The following is a 20,654-nucleotide window of genomic DNA, read 5'->3' as shown; positions in this document are numbered from 1 at the left end:
AACGTTTTGGAAGAGGACTTTTATAAAAGAGCCTCCAAGAAGGAGAAATATCATCTGCAACTGTGAGTTTTTCTCTCCATTTTGTATCAATTCTGTCATGAAGATCCTTAAAATACGCAGTTTTTACACAGACCTGATACATGTCTTTTTTCCCCACAGAATGGAAAAGTAGCCCTTTTAATCTCTCAAAATTTAGCAGCTTTCCAACCTGCCTGGTTTCAGGACAAACTCCAGGGCAAACCCCTAAATCAGGAAAATCAAGATGTGTAGGCCCACCCTCTAGAGAAAGCTCTACAAACTGCAAAAGAGGAAAAGGAAGAGCAGCTTTCAACCCTGAAATCAGCTGCTCTACCACCCTCACAGACCTCAAATCCACCTGACTGGCAATATCTTCTGCTGATCTCCACTCTTTTGAGTCTACATTAATCAAGTGCCCCACTTTAGTAAAGCCTTTCTTCATGCATAACTTAACTATACTATTAGACACGCAAACATTTCCTAAAAAAGGATTAAAAAACAGTGGTTCATTCAAGCCATAATGATCATTTTCAGACCTATACAACCTAAACACTTCCCAAGATTTCAAAACCGATGCATAAAAATTAGCACCAAATGTGACATTTTCAATAAACGGTGACATCAAAAACAGTTGCTTATCAAGATCACCACTACAAAGGGATCTTAGTAAAGTTAGTCCAAAAGACACCCAAGGGATAAACTCTGTAGAAAAAAGCAGTCTCTGGGCAGATTTTAGTCTCATGGCTCTGATTTTAGCTGATAGTTCAATCAGTCCTTGGCCTCCTTCATTTACTGGCAAATATAGGATTCCTGAAGGAAGTGGAAACCATCCCAAAAAAACCCCACAAAGTCTTTCTGAAGTTTTTGTAATAGTTCCTTCGGGGGGTCGATAACAGTCAAGCGATGCCACAGCATAGATGCTGCTAGATTATTAATAACAAGAACCCTCCCTCTGTAAGACAATTGAGGAAGAATCCATCTCCATTTCTGTAAACGACCAGCCACCTTTTCATAAACACCTTCCCAGTTTTTCTGCATGTATTGCTCTGTTCCAAGAAAAACCCCCAGCACTTTAAACCCCTCTGAACTCCAGGGGCAGCGCTGAGGAAGTTTAGGAACAGGTCTACCTTCTTCCTCCCATTGGCCTAATAACAACGATGCACTTTTTTCCCAGTTGACTCGAGCTGAGGAGGCTTTTTGATACATGTCAAGAGCCACCTCCAGCTCACGCACATCTTCATTGGATCTTATTATGACAGTGACATCGTCAGCATAAGCACTGAGTTTAACGGATACCATCTCTGATGTAAAAACGCCCGCCGTTGAAACTCCACAAAGTTGACGCCTCAGAACAGTTAGCAATGGTTCAATGGCTATGGCATATAAAATACCTGACATACTGCATCCCTGCCATATGCCTCTGCCAACTGAAAAAGGTCTTGTAAGTGAACCACTTATTTTTAAGAAACTATAAACATCAGTATACAATAATTTAACATAAGAACTAAAAACAGAACCAAAACCGAAAGCTTCAAAACATTTAAAAAGAAACTCATGATCCACACGATCAAAAGCTTTCTCCTGATCTAAAGATAAAAAACCCACATTAACATTATTGTCTCTGGCGAATGAGATCAAATCACGAAGCAGAAACAAATTATCAAATATTGTGCGTTTTGGAATACAAAAGGACTGATCTGGGTGAATTATTGTCGATATATGGAGTTTTAATCTATTAGTTAATGCTTTTGACAGAATCTTATAATCCACTCCAAGCAAAGACACTGGTCGCCAGTTTCTTATATCCGCAAGATCACCCTTCTTGGGTAGCAACGTGATAAGTGCTCTTCGTAGACTCAGCGGTAAGGTGCCTCTTTCAAAGCACTCTAAGAAAACTGAGAACAAGTCTTCTCCAATCACTGACCAAAACTGTTTATAAAATTCTGCCGTTAAGCCATCCAATCCCGGAGCCTTTCCAGCAGACATGTCTGTAATAGCAGCAGTCAATTCACTTAAGTGCAAAGGCTGATCAAGCTTGGCCTTATCACTCTCCATCAGATGAGGCATATCCTGGAGAAGTGTTTCTGTTATTTCTCCATCACATGGCTCTGCTTTGTAAAGGTTTTCATAAAAAAGCAGTGCTTGAGCAATTATTTCATGTTCATCAGTTGTTTCACCTCCTTCAGGAAGTTTCAGACGACTTAAAGTTTTTCTATCAACAACTTTCTTCTCCAAATTGAAAAAAAAAATATGTTGGGGCATCCATGCAATTAAAGGATGTAAACCTTGCCCGAACCAGAGTATCTTTTGCTTTCTCTTCCAGGAGATTGTGGAGAAGAATTTTCCTAGTTTCCAACATTTCAACAGTACTTCCATCATATTGTTCAATGTTCAGCTGCAAAATGTCCTGTTCAAGTTGTCTCATTTCGCTTCCAAGAGTATTCTTATTATGTGCAGTATACTTCTGGCAAAACATCTTAACTTGAACTTTACTAATATCCCACCACTGACTCAGGGATTTATACTGAGACTTACTCTCTCTCCACATCTCCCAGAAAAGTGTAAAAGAGTGCACAAAGTGGTGATCCTGCAAAAGCTTATTGTTAAAGCGCCAGTAGGGGCATTTAAATGTGCTCTGTGCAGAAGTGATATTGACAGACACATAATGATGGTCTGAAAAAGGAGTAGGAATAATAGAACTATCAAGAAACTTTTCACAAAAACTTCTTTGAACATAAATTCTGTCAAGTCTTGCTGCAGAAACCCTATTTGAATTTACTTTTGTCCACGTATATTGTTTTACATCAGGAAAAGCTTCTCTCCAAACATCCACGAGATCATGATAAATTATCAATTTTCTAAAAACTTCTGCTGACGGCCTATGAGGTTCTTCATGATTTCTGTCCACTGTGTGATCTAAAGTGCAGTTAAAATCTCCAGCCAAAACAATAATTCTCCCCTGTGGGACACTGCTTAATGCTGTATGAAGTTTCCCAAAGAAAAGTATACGTTCAGTCCCAATATTGGGGGCATATACATTGAAAAGTGAAAAATCGAGCCCATGTAACGCAACATCTACTCTCTGCATTCTACCTGGTAGAACTTCAAAAACGTTCACATTTTGCTCCTTAAACTCAGCTCCAAGAAGAATAGCCACTCCTGCACTATTACTTGAACCATGACTCAGAACAACCTGTCCATTCCATCCACTCTGCCACTGGATTTGATTATTAACATCCGTGTGAGTTTCTTGTAGAAAAACGCCTCGGTTACGACTGTAACCTCGGTTCCCTGAAGAGGGAACGAGCGTTGCGTCGATTGACGCTATGGGAACGCTTTGCGTGATGACGTCTTGAAGCACATGTAAAATCAGTCCAATGGTGTAGCGGGACGTCAGAGGCGGGTGACGTCACGTACCAGGAAGCTATAAAAGCCGGCCTGAAGCAGGAAACAACAGCTTAGTAAAGTCTGAAGTCGTGCTGACAGGCATGAAGGAGATATGGCAGGGTGACGCAACGCTCGTTCCCTCTTCAGGGAACCGAGGTTACAGTCGTAACCGAGGCGTTCCCTTTCAAGGGAACTCGCGTTGCGTCGATTGACGCTATGGGAACGTCTATACCAACGCCTCCATAGCTACAAGTGTCTGTCCTGTGTGAAATCTAATAGAGCAGCACTAGGATGACAAAACATGAGACCCTGGAGCAGAGTCTAGATCCAAAGAGTAAAACCTGACGAAAGTGTGCGGTGAGGACCAGCCTGCCGCATCACAGACATCCTGTAGTGAAACTCCTGAAATAAGGGCCTTAGAGGCCGCCATACTCCTTGTAGAGTGCGACCGGACAGCCAAAGGAGAAGGCTGCCCAGCCGCCTCATAAGCAAGTGAGATAGCCTCGACCACCCACTTGCTCATTCTTTGCTTAGACACCGGCCCTCCCTTGTTAGGGGAGCCAAAGCAAACAAACAACTGATCACTTCTGCGCCACAGGGCAGCTCTGTGGACGTAGGCGTCTAACGCCCGAACTGGGCAAAGCAAATTATTAGCCTCCTGGTCCGCATTCTGGAAGGGAGGAGGACAGAAGGCCTGCAGAATAATAGGTCTGGCCACATTAGTGGGGACCTTGGGGACATAACCCGGTCTGGGATGGAGAAAAGCTTTCACCATACCCGGAGCAAACTCTAAGCAGGACGGAGCAACCGACAATGCTTGAATATCCCCAATTCTCTTAAGAGAAGAAATGGCAAGAAGGAAAATAGCTTTCAAAGTCAGAAACTTTTCCGAAACCTCCTCAATGGGCTCAAAGGGGGCCAGGGACAGGCCTTGTAGAGCAATGGACAAGTCCCATGGCGGCACCCTAGAGCGGACTGCAGGCCTCAGCCTCCAAGTGCCACGAAGGAAACGAGATACCAGAGGGTCCTTCCCCACAGACATTCCACCCAAAGGAATGTGGTAAGCACCTATGGCCGCCACATAGACCTTTAGAGTGGACGGGGTCAGACCTGCAGTGAACCGGTCCTGCAGGAACTCCAGCACTGTACCAATTGGGCAGTGGACTGGGTCCAACCGACGGTCACTACACCAAGAAGTGAATACTCTCCACTTCAGGGCATAAAGTTTCCTCGTGGAGGGAGCTCTGGACTGTAGAATGGTCTCAACAACCTCAGTTGAGAGACCTGACTCTATGAGCTGGGCCCCCTCAGAGGCCAAGCCCACAGGTTCCACAGTTCTGGGCGGGGGTGAAGTATTGAACCCCCTGCTTGGGACAGAAGGTCCCTCCTGACAGGTAGCTCCAGAGGAGGCCCGTCGAGGAGGGACACAAGGTCGGGAAACCATACTCTGCCCGGCCAGCGCGGGGCTATAAGAAGCAGGCAAACCCGGTCCCTGCGAACCCTCTCCAGAACTCCCGGGAGCAGAGCAACTGGGGGAAAGGCGTACAGACGAAGCCTCGGCCACGCCTGTACCATAGCATCCAGTCCGAGAGGAGCTGGATGCGTGAGGGAGAACCAAAGTGGACAGTGAGACGTCTCTCGAGACGCAAACAGATCCACTTGTGCTTGGCCGTACTCCCTCCATATCAGCTCCACCACCTCGGGATGGAGCCTCCATTCCCCGGGCCTCGGCCCCTGCCTCGACAGAGTGTCTGCTCCTATATTCTGAACCCCGGGGATGTAGGCTGCTCTGAGTGACAGCAACTTCCCCTGGGACCACAAGAGGATATGGCGTGCCAGATTTGATAATGGGCGCGAGCGCAAACCCCCTTGGTGGTTGATGTAGGCGACTACCGACGTGTTGTCCGTATGCACTAACACATGGTGTCCCCTGAGGTCTGTGACAAAGCTCCTCAGAGCCCGGAAGACAGCTAACATCTCTAGGCGATTGATATGCCAGGAACGATGATGGTCTTCCCACAGACCTTGAGCTGAGCGACCCTCCAGGATCGCTCCCCAACCCGTGAGGGAAACATCCGTCGTTAGCAGACTGCGACGACAAGAAGCTCCCAACACTGGGCCCTGGGACAGGAACCAAGGTTTCTTCCACATAACCAAGGCACGTAGGCATCTCCGCGTGACCTTGATTGTGCGAAATGGGTTGCCCCTCGGGGAAAACCCCCTGGTCCTGAGCCACCACTGCAGGGGCCTCATGTGCAGCAGTCCAAAAGGTATCACGTTGGAAGCTGCTGCCATGAGACCCAACAGTCTCTGGAACTGTTTGACAGTGAGTAGCTGGCCTAGCTTTACACTTTTCACAGCTGCAAGGATGGACTCTATACAGATGGTGCCCAACCAGAATGCCTATTACCGCCGCGCCAGCCGCCGCGGCGAAATCACCGCGGCGAAAATAAGCCAGCCGCATTTCAAAGTCGTTCCCGAAATGACCGCCAGGTGGCGCAAAGGGACATTGTGCAAATCAGCAGCAATTGCCGTATTTTAAAATGTAAGTGGGTTAAATATAAAACCCTAAGCCTAATAGGCATATTTTTCATATATATAAATAGGCCTATAAGGCTAAAACAGAATAGAACTAAAGATAGAATCAATTTTAGAACTGAAAAAATAGAATCAAAAGTTAAAAATAGAGACGATATTAGGAGCAATGACGCTGAATATTTTTACTATTCTATTGAGGAATTAGATAAATGAAGAGCTCTCGTGAGCGATACAATTGCATAGTAATTTATAGTGATTTCAAAAGCAGTCCTTAAAAAAAAAAAATACATGGAGTAGTGTGGCATAAATTTTGAGAGATTACGCGGAACGCGTTTTAGTTAAGATCCTGGTTTCAATGCCCTTAATCTATATTGGCTTGGCTACTGCTTTAAAAAAATGACACAACGCGTTTTGAGATTGTTTTGAATTAAACATTGAAGTTTAAAATGTAGTGTTTTGGCACACCAGGCCGAGTGGCGTTACGCATTGTTCAAAAATCAGGTTTTATTCTGGCATGTTGAATTGGCGTTAGAATTTTTTTTTTTTTTTTTTGATTTATTAGATTTAGATTTTAGATTTCGTTAGATTTATTTTTTCTCATAACAGCTAAAATAACTTAACATATGCCTTGTCTTAATATGACCTACTTAATATAGGCAATAGGCATATAGCCTATATAATAAATTAGCAAAACTTGGCCACTAAATATTTAATTTTCAATTATTTGAATTATCACAATTAAAGTTTTAATTTTATTAAATTGAACAAGCGCAACAATCAGCATTTAATCAAATATTCTAAAAGATGTATTATTAATAATAATGTTATTTCAACATAATATTTCGTTATATCATAATATCGTTTTGTCTACATAATATGTGTGCGTGCAACAAGCAAGATGTGTATTTGTAAATCCGGTGATGCGTGCATTGATTTTTATCAATAAACTAGTGTTTTCTTGACGATCGCCATATTTGTAGTGAACGCACCTAGAGATAAATGCACATAAAGACATAATCTGATTATCAGAGAGTAGCCTTTTCTTTTCGTTTTGAATTATTTCGTTTGAAGGCATTTCAAGCTTTGTGTATTTGATGTATTTATCATGTCTGTGTGAGGCATACGCTGAGTTTCGTTAAGTTAGGATGAGATGCGCTCCAGCTGACGTGCAACGCAAGTGACCGCGCGGGCGCCTCCATGATTAGTGTCTGTTATATTTGCTTCTCTTACTTATTAAATACAGACAATTGGTTGATGAAAAATTGGTTAAAATTAAGATACAATTTATAGAAAACGAAATTCACTTTAAAGAAAGGTTTTCTACTGAACAAAACTTAATGAAGTGGTCAAAATCATGTCTGACCCACTCCATATCCATCTCTCGATATAGCCTAATGCATCCTATCTTACTCGTGCTGTTCACTTTTCATATTCAACATAGATGGAAAAAAAAATAATTAAATGAAACCTTGTAACGAATTCACACTGTAGGGTAGACTGTGTACAGTTGAGACACCTTAAATAAGTTGCGTTCGCAGCAAGCACAAGTTGTGATTTTTGCTGTGCACTTGCATATTAGTGTCAGCTGGGAAGGAAATATATACCAGACCTCTTGGAACTTTAATTGAATACATAGCGTTGGTAAAGCATACTGAAATTACATCCCTACAAATTGATTAGGCCCTACTGAAAATAAATGTATCGAATTTAAGCAAAGTAGCCTAAATGTTAAGACTGTAAGCCCTTTGCTTTTTACTTGGCCTATAAAGGACTCTTACAGCCGACTTTGTGTTAATATAATTTGTAGTGGATTTTTTTTTAACTCAAACACTAACACTGAAATACATGAAACTAAATTATTATAATTTTTTTGGCACAGACCACGACGAGTGGCGCTATGCATTGTTCCAAAGCCAGGTTTTATTCTGGCATGTTGAATTAGTGTTCGACAAACGCGGCGGCGCGTTCATTTGAATGAAGAGCGCTTCTCGCTCGTGTGAGCGAACACACACTGGAACATTAGGCCATGTTGCAACGAGTGAATCGTGGCCGAGTGGTTGAACTTACGTTACGATCATTTAGATGGCACGGGTTCGAATCCCGAACTAACTTAGACTATTCATATTTTTATATTAGCCTATTAATGCATTTTATAGTCTATTGTTGATGCAGAGAGATTTGTCTAGTTCTAAAACATAGTTTTTTGCTTATAGCCTATTTACAAAATAAAATCACCATGCATTTCCATTTTACACTAAGGAACAAATATTATACAATGACTTTACTTCTGTAGCCTATAATAATTCCAATCGTAATTCCAAAAGCAGTTCTGTATATATATATATATATATATATATATATATATATATATATATATATATGACGTTTAAACGACAAACAATAAAATCAGAACCAGTATTTGCGTTCATGGTTCCAGTGGCAGTAATGCATCCACGGCTTTTCAAAATGTCACAAAGCGTTTTGAGATTGTTTTGAATGAAATATTGAAGTTTATAATGAAGTGTTTTGGCACACCACAACGAGTGGCAAACTCTTTGTTTTGTTTTGCAAACTCAGCTAGCCTGTGGGGGGTTTGGAGAAGGCAATAGTTGCTTTATCGTGGGGGTGCAGGACAGAGGTGTTAATGTTCAGTCTTTCATATGGAGAGTGTCGGAGCCAGCCTGATGAGCAGGCAAAGGCAAAGTTATTTTAAGGTTTAATCTCAAAATCTCCAAAAGTCCATAGCCTATGTACAGTAGGCCCTATATCTTATTAAATTATATATTGTAGTTTTATTGATTGTATTTAAAGGTTTTCCACACACAATTTCAATTTAGCAGATACAGAGCTATTTAATTCGCGACCCACCTCGTTTTATTGTAGGTGAATTCAGCAAGGCGTGTTGTATCTTTGAAGGAACAAAAGCTATTTGTTACAGTTTTTTCTTTCGTGATTTGTGTGGATGACACACAGCGACATATACAGTATTATCAGCTGTATGGTGTTTTTTACGCTGAAATGCTTAATTTCGAGAAAGACCCGCCGCGCAGTGAGGGAGACCAAACTTACTAAAAAAATATCCAGCGCGAGAGAGGCAAAGAAAAACGCCTGTTCTTAATTTATGTTGCTTTGAACTTTTTTTTCGTTTTGTACCGTTTTCATTTTTTAATTTAGCTGCAATTTCTTTGACAATAAATTTAAAATGTTTCTTATTTTGCATCGCAAAGGGAATAAACTCTATCGAATCGATGCAACCCTGTTTAAATAAATAAACTGTCCCGACACTTTATTCATACCTTGAAATGTGCGATGGGTTTTCAAACTTAATTAATTTTCTTTTTCTTTTACATTTTCATTGTTTATTTTTTAATTGAAAGCAATACTGTATTGAAAGTATTTTTCTGATTTGTTCGATCTGTTTTGGAAAATGTCTACCGTTGCTATGGCCGGGTATAACTGTCAGTCATCTCAATCTCGTGAATGATTCACACACACAAAAAAACATAATTTAGCAGATTAAAGACGAGCTTCATCATCTTCATTTTCTGGTGCAATCGGCTAACAGTCTTCCTTCATCAGATATGTCATAGCGTGCAGCGGCTCAACTGGAATGTAGCAAATTTATGTTAATATACAATTGATAATTAAACAAGATGATTGACTTTAATAAACAGATGCATATTTAAGCATCAAGAACGGAAAAACATAAACACTGTCGGCTATACTGAGATTCGATCTCAGATCGTTTGAAGCTCAGAGAGTCTATTGTTAATGCATTGACCACAGATATCGTCTGAATAGCCTCGGTCTACTATTTTCTCTGTTTTAAAAGTAAAAAAAAAAAAAAAAAAATTATGTCAAAAAATAAAAAAAAGTGTTTTTACAAGACCTTGTGCTGTTTGTTTATTTATTTATTATTATTATTATTATGCAGATGTTAATTCAGCCATTCTGTTGGAAAAAGATTGTCCCTAATGTAAAATGGAAATGAATGGTAATTTTATTTTAAAAATATAAAATATTTAATAGCCTATAGGCTATAGGAGAAAAAAACAATATGGTGTAGCAATATTTTAGAACTATCAAATCAAATTAATAATAAAAAAGTAGCCCATGTTTGTTCGGGATTTGAAACGTAAGTTATAGCCTACCACTCGGCCACGAATTTGTTTTGTTTTATTTTGTTTGAAATGTATTTTTACATATTTTGCTTTCGTTAATGTTAACCAATTCTGAGCATAATAGGCCTATATTTTTTCCCTAAAAGTTTGTTTTATTCTCTGCTTTGTTTGTTTATATTTTAACATATTCAATCAGTCTCATTTTTGTTCAAATAATGAATTTTTTTTTTTTTTTTTTTTTTTAAATAAACAGATAGGAAGCTTACCTTTTAAAATGCCGCAGTTGCTGCTGTTTTGCCCTGTCACTTGCCCGGTATAGCCTATAGTAATTTCGCGAACGACTTTGAAATTCGACTGGTTTATTTTTGCTGCGGCAGTAGTAATAGGCATTGTGGTTGATTATTTATTAAAGAATTCAACTGATAATCATAACAACATGTATAAGCCTAATTCTGAATATAAGAAATAATGCTTAAACCGACTAACATCGGTTAGTAACTGCAAGTCCTGAAAATGTTTTAATTTTACGGTAAATTATTTTAATTTATTTCACTGTTATGTTTCAGTTAATAAATCTACAAACACATTAAAATAACACGAAGTAAATGACAAGTAACCTATTGACATAGCCTTTCTAAATTATAGAAAAACTGGGCACACAATGTTAACGTGTGTCTACTTTGTTTAAATTAAATGAATTTGAATTCGTTTAACCACAAAAAATCTGTGACCTCAGCTCAGATTACTGCCGCGGCAGATTACGTCATAAAGAGAATAAACTGACACTTTTTAAGTCTGTGATTACAGCGCCACTCAGCGGTAAAAGGCAGCAAATACACATCCCAATTTTGCCGCCGCGGGAACGGCGGCGGTAAAAGTCGCATTCTGGTTGGGCACCATCTGTACGTGGCGGTGACAGGCGCGCCTGCATCGACACTGAGTCCCAAACCACGCCTAGGAAAGTGGTTCTCTGGAGTGGAGAAAGCACACTCTTCTTGGCGTTCAGCCGTAACCCCAGCTCTTTCATGTGGGCGAGAACAACATCTCGATGTTGAACCGCCAACTGATGCGACTGAGCTAAAATCAACCAATCGTCGATGTAGTTCATGATGCGAATCCCCTGAAGGCGCAGAGGCGCCAGAGCTGCATCCATGCATTTCATGAAAGTGCGGGGTGATAAAGCTAGGCCGAATGGAAGAACACGATATTGGTATGCTTTGCCCCCGAAAGCAAACCTCAGGAACTTCCAATGACACGGACGGATGGAAATATGGAAATATGCGTCCTTGAGATTAGGGATGTCCCGATCAGGTTTTTTTGCCCTCGAGTCCGAGTCCGAGTCATTTGATTTTGAGTATCTACCGATACCGAGTCCCGATCCGATACTTAATACATAAAAAAAGAATAAAGAAGAGCGAAAAAACAGATCCAGGATGTTCCTTATTTTTTATTTAATTCACCTTATTTTAACATTCAACAACTCTGTTAACAAACAGAGCACTTCTGTGAGGTAGCTTGAACAATCAAATACATAAATTCTTCACTTTTGGACTTTAGTGCAACAGTAAATATAAAAAAAGTCTAATATATAAACAAATAGCACCTCAACTTAAAATACCCGGCGGCAGGCATGTAAACAAATAAAAAATAAAAGTGCTACAGTGTTTGCAAAGCCAGTAATGTGCTTTTAGGAACTGCACTCCTAACTCTTACACCGGTTTCACACTGCACTGTTAGCAGAGCGTGCAGCGCGTATTTTTTTCCGCCGCCCATGTTACCAGATTAAACCAGGCTTTAGAGCATTCACACCGCGCGCAGAGGCGGCGCGGCAGTGCGTAGCAGAGCAGAAGCAGCAGTGCCGCGATCGTTTCGGCGCCGAGTCTATTTTTGCTGCGCCGCTTTTGCTGAATTAAAGTGACAATACATTGATCATGGCCAAAATACACCGCAGTTTTATCCAAAAAGTGCATTGATGATATCTATTGTGTTTTAAACAGTCAATCAAATGACCAACAGCAATTTAAAAAGAAAACAAATGTCCAAAAACAAACTTGTTGCCATAACAATAAAATCAAAGATGAAACAAAAGTTATATATATGAATTTATTAATAAAATAAGCTTCTTGACAAGTCTTTTCTCTTAAATGTATTTGAAAACGAAAAAAAGCAATGCCAACTTATCCATTACAGAGTAGCCTAGCCTACTCTGTCTGTAGCCTACACAACCCGCGGTTCAGCCGCGCGTGACAAACGATGCCAGTGTGAAAGCAAAACCCGCGTGTCCTGCTCCTGCTCACCATACGCACTGCTCCTGCGCTGCTTACTAACGCGTGCAATGTGAAACCGGCGTAACTCTGTGCCACCGCATAAATATTGATGTGTTAAAAAATAATGAGAATATATATATCCGAGTCCTGATCGGGAGGTAACGTCCGATTCCGATCGAGTCTGAAAACACGTGATCGGGCCCGATTTCCGATCATGTGATCGGATCGGGACATCCCTACTTGAGATCTATCGTGACAAACCAGTCCTCGGACCTGATCTGTGGCACGATCTGTCTCAATGTCAACATTTTGAACTTGAGCTGCATGACTGACTCGTTCAGAACTCGAAGATCCAAAATGGGACGCAATCCCCCGTCCTTTTTTGGAACTATGAAGTACCGGCTGTAAAACCCGGTTTCCCTGTCGGAGGGAGGTACATATTCTATGGCCCCCTTCTCTAACAGAGTGTTTACTTCCTGTTCCATAACCAGAACCTGCTCGGGGGCCACCACAGTGGGCAGAACCCCCATAAACCGAGGTGGGCGTTTTCCGAACTGAATCTGATACCCTTTTTCCACGGTCTGCAGGACCCAACGAGAAACATTTGACAGTAGCTTCCACGCTGTCAAAGATTCTACTAGAGGTACCAGCCTCTCGAGACTGGTTTCTGGATTTTGTTGTTGTTGAGCAGTCAATTCGACGCCCTGTAACGGCGCACCGGCAGGGAGCGACCGAACAGACTGCTCTAACACCCTCCTCGGAGGGGGCAGGCATCCCGAGGCCACTACGTTTCCGGGTGGTCCTTGAGATATGTGCTCGCCGGAGACCGCTGCGCCCTGTAACACCGATGGCGGCAGGGTTGGCAGAACGGTCCCCTGAGGGTACCGAAGAGAGACGGGCACCGTAAAAAGAGGTGTTAACCGCTCTGCTTCGGGGGGGACTACCCTCATTAATCCTGAGCCCTCGGACGTCAGGATTTCTTCCCAGCAGCCTTCTTGGCGGTAATAACGGTCCGCAGATCCGTTCTACCCCTCGAAGACTGCTGGGTTTGAGCGCGCCCTCCGTGTCCCCGAGATTTTTGTGGGGGAGCACGGGAGGACACGCTCTGCTTCTGAGTGGCACGATGCTCAGCACCCTTTTTAGAGGAGTGAGGCTGCTCCCGCTCAGCAGCCTCATAGAAAGAACGGCGGGGAAGAAGCTTTTGGAGAGCAGATGCTTGTTTAGCGGCTTCTTGTGATTTTGCAACCGCAATATTTACTGCATCCCCAAATAACCCGGCAGTGGAAACCGGAGCGTCTAACAGAACATGCTTTTCTTTGTCTTTAATATCGCTCAGGTTGAGCCACAGATGCCTCTCAGTGGCCACCAGGGCTGCCATAGACCGCCCGATAGATTTAGCGGTCTCCTTGGTGGCTCTGAGAGAAACATCCGTGGCTCTGCGCAGTTCAGCCACAGTGTCGGGACCGATTCCCCCGCCCTCCTCTAAATCCCCCAATAATTCTGCCTGATAGGCTTGTAAAATGGACATCGTATGCAAACACGCTGCAGCTTGACCAGCGGCTGCATACGACTTATTAATCAGGGTAGATGTCAACTTTACTGGCTTTGAGGGAAGTGTAGGAGCCTTCAGGGAAGATGCCGTTGCTGGAGAGAGATAGCCCGCGAGCGTCTCTTCCACCTTCGGCATCTCCCCATAACCATGCTCTTTATATTGTGAAATGGAGGAATATAGAGAGGTGTGTGGTGTGTACACTCTGTGAGAGACTGGTCTCCCCCACGATCTCGACACCTCGGTGTGGAGATCGGGGAAAAACGGCAGGCTCCTACGCTGGGGCTGAGCACGAGATGGCAGGAAGCGTTCGTCGAGTTTGCTTTTCGAACGAACGTCCTGCCTATCCTCTGGCCACTCAATAGACAATCTGTCAACTGCTCTCGTGATCACATCGAGCAGTTCTTCAAAAGCATGAGACTGAGGTGGCGAATCCTCAGGCTCAGCATCAATACTTACAACATCCAACTCCTCAGAGCTGGATAGTTGCAGTACTGGTGCCTCTATCGGGGGGGAAGTAACCGCAGCGCGTGCTTCCACACCCTGATGAGAGGCACTGGATCTATCAGAAGGAGGCTGAGATAAGGCAGAGCCCGTCTCAACATCCACTGATAGATCCATCTGCGAACCCCAGGTCTGAGATCGACGCCGTGCCTCGGCAGCGGCGGGACCAAAGCCCTGGGGAACGTGGTCGGGATTGAACCGAGCCAAGCGGGATCGGAGCGTACGCAATGGAAGCGCACAGCAATGCTCACAGTCACCACCCTCGAGTGCTGACTGGGCATGCTCCTCTCCCAAACAAACAACACAAAGAGTGTGTGTGTCACCTCCCGTTAAATAACGCGGGCAGGGATGGACACACACTCTAAACTGCTGCTTGCTCGCCATACTGAATATAATAAATATATATACAGACAACACCAAATAAGACAGACAGATTTCAACACAGAGCGCTACTGAAGACTCAGAAAGCTGTTGTTTCCTGCTTCAGGCCGGCTTTTATAGCTTCCTGGTACGTGACGTCACCCGCCTCTGACGTCCCGCTACACCATTGGACTGATTTTACATGTGCTTCAAGACGTCATCACGCAAAGCGTTCCCATAGCGTCAATCGACGCAACGCGAGTTCCCTTGAAAGGGAACAACACTACTCTTTTTCATAAAAATATACTCAAAAAGACTAGTCCTTTTCAAAGCTTCACGACACCCATTTATATTTAAAGAGCTAAATTTCAAAGGTGCCATGAAAAAGAGTAAAAGATAACCACACAATAAAAAAACTCCACAAGGGTTATTTGACAACCAAAACATACTCATTTTTTACTTTGCAATTTCAAAGAACTTCTAACGTTGCTAAGAAGTTTCTTGAGACGGTACCGTTTTGGTTTATCAAGCTCATCAAAAGAAGCCTTCTTCATAGCCAAGGCGCCGGACAATAAAAACAATTTTACATCAGGAAAATACGAATCAATTCTCGGTTTACGTAGTCCTTTTGTAGTATCTAAAAAGTGATTAATCTGCTGAAGTGAATAAGGTTTGATCTTACCTCCAGAGATGAGCTCCGAATCCTCCCCGTAATTACTCATCAAATCCGTATCATCATGCTCATTTTCAGAGTCATCCATTAAATCCAACGAGGCTTGAGATGAAAAGTCATCTTTACCCTGTTTAAACAATTCCTCAGTAGTAGTATCACTCTCCATTTTACCAGGCTGCGCCTGTCCTCCATCGCAACTCAATTCGGTTTCGGGCATGGGTTGCAAACCCACCTGTACCGAGCTCGTCTCCGGCTGCGTTGCGGCGGGAGCATGACTCGGGCCGGCTTCCTCCTCAACAGCCTCCTCCAGGCCGTCTCCAGAGGCCTCCAGCACCCCAGTCCCCTCGGGCAGATCACCGGGCGCAGAGATCGCTCCGTCCCGCTGCGGTTCTGACGCCACAGCGGTCGCAGCATCATCCGCGCCGGCCGCCCTCTCACTGTTCTCCGCACCGACAGCCGGTACCAGAGCCGGAGCTGGTTTATCTCGCCTCGGGCAAGTTTGTCTGACATGTCCAAACTCACCGCACACAAAGCACTTCATTGACTCTGAACTTATAAATACAGTGTAATCCTTTCCCTCAATACTCAACTTCGCTGACAGATTCAATGGATCACTCTGAGAATTCAGAATCATTAAAGCCTGACGCCGAAACGACATTACGTGTCTAATCTCCGGACTTTTACACCCAAGAGGAATCATTTTAATTGAACTTACTATTTTTCCATACCTCTGGAGTATTTGCTCTAATTGTTCATTTTTTACAAACGGCGGTATGTTTGATAAAATGACTTTCTTGGCTGGGCTTGACAAAGGCAAAACAGGCACAAAGATATATTTGATTATCAACCCTGTTTCAATTAATTCGTTCACCATGCGGCTTTCACTGAGAAAAAACACAATTGCTTTGTTCATACGGGAGGCAGATTTGATATTTGCGCCACCGATCGCCGCACTCATAGCTATCAGACAATCCTCCACTGACACCTCGGCCTCAGGCATACACTTACAACCATGTTTGATGGTTAACTGTGAGAGGTCCGCCATCTCTGACCCCCAAATCCTCTCTGACCGAAGTCAGGGGAAAAAACAAACAAAACAAAAACTAACCTAAACCTAATAACTATAAATAAGTGAAAAGAAAATAAATAAATAAATCTCACTCAACCAAGGAGACACTTTCACTCCCAACAAACGGCTCCTTCCACACTCACTCCGCACATGCGCACAGAGAGAGAGAGAGAGAGAGAGAGAGAGAGAGAGTCCTGCCCAGTATGAAGCCCAGCTCCACAGCACTCGTGTTCAGAACATGATAGACTCATTCCTATCTACTTCATTTAGCGAAGAGAAGAAAACTATCAATTTAGCAACTCATCAATTAAATGAAATATTTTCTACAGTGGTCAGAAAAGCCCTGAGAAAAAAAACAAAATATAGATGTAAGAAAGAAATTGCTAAAGATGGTTGGTTTGATAAGGAATGCCAAAAATTAAGAAAAGATTTACGATCATTATCAAATACAAAACACAGAGACCCTGCAAACCAACAAACACGAGACAAATATCAGCAAACCCTCAAAACATATAAGTCACTTCTAATACAGAAAAAAGCTGATCACATGAAAGCAAAGCTTAATAAGATTGAGGAGGCAGTCGATCAGAACTATTTTTGGGAATTATGGAATAATTTAGATAAATCAAAAGAACCCAAACACATTCCCATCTATGACCCAAACATCTGGACAGAACATTTTGGAAAACTCTACTCACAAAACGAACCAACCCTCACCCAAAAACATCTGACCTCCCAACTCTACACCCTGGAACGCACTGTAAAAGACCAGCTAACCCAGTTAGACCAGCCCATATTATTACACGAACTGACAGACAAGATCAAATCCCTAAAAAATAAAAAATCCTGTGGTGTGGATTTAATATCTAATGAGATGCTGAAACACAGCAGCCCCAAATTGAAAGAGGCAATTCTAAAATTATTCAATCTTTTATTAAAATCAGGACACTTTCCTGAGATCTGGAAAGAAAACTTGATTACACCAATTCATAAACAAGGTGAGAAGTACGACCCAAATAATTATAGGGGCATCACAGTGAGCAGCAACCTGGGCAAACTCTTCTGCTCCATCATCAACGACAGACTAGTCCAGTTCATTCAAGAACACAAGATCCTCAACAGCTCTCAGATTGGCTTTATGCCTAAACAGAGAACATCAAATCACATCTACACACTCCACACACTCATACAAAAACACGTCCAACAAACAAAACAAGGGAAAATATTCGGCTGCTTCATTGACTTTAAAAAAGCCTTCGATTCGGTTTGGCATAATGGACTTTTCCTAAAACTAATTCAAAGTGGAATAGGAGGAAGGACATATGACATCATAAAGGACATTTACAATGGGAACAAATGCGGCGTCAAGATTAACGACAAACGCACTGATTATTTCAGTCAAACTAAAGGAGTTCGTCAAGGCTGCAGCCTCAGCCCGACTCTATTCAATATCTATATTAATGAATTGGCATCAACACTTGAGAAGTCCTCTTGTCCTGGTCTGACCCTCGAGGACAGAGAGATCAAAAGCCTCCTGTACGCGGACGATCTCCTGCTGCTGTCTCCTCATGAAGAGGGTCTGCACCAAAGCCTCTCGCTTCTGGAGGAGTTCAGCAGCGACTGGGCCTTACCCATAAACATGGAGAAGTCCAAAATCATGATCTTCCAGAAGAAACCTCGCCTTACTGACAACAAATACACATTTACACTTGGGGGAACCATTCTTAATCATGTCACCTGTTATAATTATTTGGGTCTGACAATCTCAGCTTCTGGAAAGTTTGACACTGCAATGAAAGATCTGACTGATAAAGCACGTAGGGCTTATTATAGAATAAGAAAACCCCTGTTCAAATTTAACCCACCCATTAAACTGTGGCTGAAAATCTTTAACAGCATCATCAAACCCATCCTCCTATACGGCTGTGAAATCTGGGGCCCCAAATTTAAACTAAATTACGATTCCTGGGACAAAACCCCTGTGGAAACTTTCCACCTTGAGTTCTGCAAGAACATCCTAGGAACTCACAGAAACGCTCCGAGTCTGGGTTGCCGGGCAGAATTAGGCAGATTCCCTCTCCTATCTGAGATCCAGAAGAGAGCCGCAAAGTTCTGGTTCCATCTGTCAGACGCGCAGTCAGAGAGTTACCATCACTGCGCTCTCAGACACAGGGCAGGACACCCCGAGAGCGACCCCATGCAACATTTAGTGGAAAAACACCAACTTAATCCAACAATTCAGTTCAGACACGCAAAAGTAAAAGAAATAGGGAACATAACCAAAGAAGAATACATACAAGATTGGCAGATAAAGGTCACACAAGTAAATAAATTAAAATACTTCCACAAAATAAAGTCTGATTATAAATTGGCCCCATACCTGACCGAGATCAGTAATTATGGTCAGAGAAAGCTCCTGACGAGGTATCGCATTAGTGACCACAGTCTGTGTGTGGAGACGGGCCGACACAAGCCGAGCTGGAGAGCCAGAGAGCTCAGACTGTGTTCACACTGCACTGATGGAGTCGTAGAGGACGAGCTGCACTTCCTCACCCAGTGCAGCAAGTACAAACACATCAGAGACTCTTATTTCACACGAATAGCTCAGATTTTACCCCAGTTCCAACAAGCGAGCCTCATAGACAAACTGTCTTATATTCTGGGAGAGAAAGAAGAGTGTGTTCTCCTGGCAGCGCAGTATGTGTCTTCCTGCCATCATACGAGGGACAAGGGCTGAACCCTCTTTTACATTAAACTGCTCTCTGTACTTATTTTTTTTTTTCTCATTGTGATATATTTATGCATAATATTGAAATGTATTTTTTTTATTTTTTTATTATTTTTTTTTTTTTATTATTATTGTTCACTTTTATGTATCAACATGTACGTATGTTTGTATATGTCTATTGCTTTGGCAATATTGTGCTATTTTACACAGTCATGCCAATAAAGCTCATTTGAATTGAATTGAATTGAATTGAATTGAGAGAGAGAGAGAGAGAGAGAGAGAGAGAGAGAGAGAGAGAGAGAGAGAGAGAGAGAGAGAGAGAGAGAGAGAGAGAGAGAGAGAGAGAGAGAGAGAGAGAGAGAGAGAGAGAGAGATTCATTCATCATTATTCATGTTGTTATGACTGTCGGAAAAATAAACAATGAGCTTTTCTTTCTGATTTAAGATTATAATTGCATTTTTAACATTTCAGATGTAGAACACATATAAAGGTGTTTAAGGACAATATGTACTATATTCTTTCTACGTAAACCACATTACAGTTTTTAAACTTGTAGAAAATAATATAAAGTTTTCTAAAACTATATGAAACAAACACGAATACTGCGTACATTTATAAACACTTGATACATGTTTTGTTTTTACATGTTTTTGTTGGTAACACTATTTTACAGTGTCATTGTTACACATTACATGTATTTACTATAGTAATAACTATAAATGCACCCTAACCCTATAGTACATACATGTACTTAATATTACTCAGTACTTAAATATATAATTACACATTAAAATAAAGTGTTTTTTACTTTGACTTTGATTATTTGTCCCAGACTCATTTACTTTCCTGTTCAACAGTTCTTCTGTATTAGATTCAGTCCAAACTCTCTTTTGATGAAGATTCATAAAGTGATTCAGTCAAAACTGGACATTAAAAAGCAAACGTGTAAAAACAGTGAAACTCAGGGTGACAAACGTTTATCATGAATGAAAATAACAGTCAAAGATCAACAACTGAAGAAACATGTTCAGACTGAAACAGGAACAAGCGTTTATTGACCATAAACTACAATAACATGATTAAACTGTAATAAAACATGTGAATTAACAGTGAAATACTGGAGGTGACAGTAGATTAATGTTCATTTTACAGTTATCTCTATGATTATATAGATGATGTGTTATTCATCTCACATTATTGATTATAATAATCCTGTGAGATCCAGCAGTTTTAATCAGATCATCTGAAGGATTTTAATAACACATTGTGCACAAATAAAGTGTGTGAATATCAATAACGCTGATAATGCAGTAACACACACAATCAGTTACACAACTGGAGAAATGACAATTTAGTGAGTTTGTGTGTTTATGTAATTACACACTTCTGATAAAAATTTTCTTTGTAATTTTTTTACAGTGTGTGTATGTGTGTAAGTC

General features: G+C 41.8%; 1 protein-coding gene across 2 annotated transcripts in view; it reads right to left on the bottom strand.

Annotated features, from left to right (window-relative positions):
- Window positions 1–19,649: 19,649 nt before the first annotated feature.
- The window catches only part of LOC307171074 (NACHT, LRR and PYD domains-containing protein 3-like), a 75,168-nt gene continuing 74,163 nt past the window's right edge, over window positions 19,650–20,654 (bottom strand). For both annotated transcript variants that reach the window (XM_079892453.1, XM_079892452.1), the window contains exon 8: window positions 19,650–20,654. This exon is cut by the window's right edge and continues 555 nt beyond it. In XM_079892453.1, coding sequence (XP_079748579.1) covers window positions 20,653–20,654 — 2 coding nt within the window. In that variant the 3' untranslated portion in view covers window positions 19,650–20,652.

This window comes from Squalius cephalus, assembly GCF_949319135.1.
Source record: "Squalius cephalus genome assembly, chromosome: 1".
Lineage (NCBI taxonomy): Eukaryota > Metazoa > Chordata > Actinopteri > Cypriniformes > Leuciscidae > Squalius > Squalius cephalus.
Note: the sequence above shows the minus strand (reverse complement) of the source record. Positions and strands in the feature narration are given on the sequence as shown.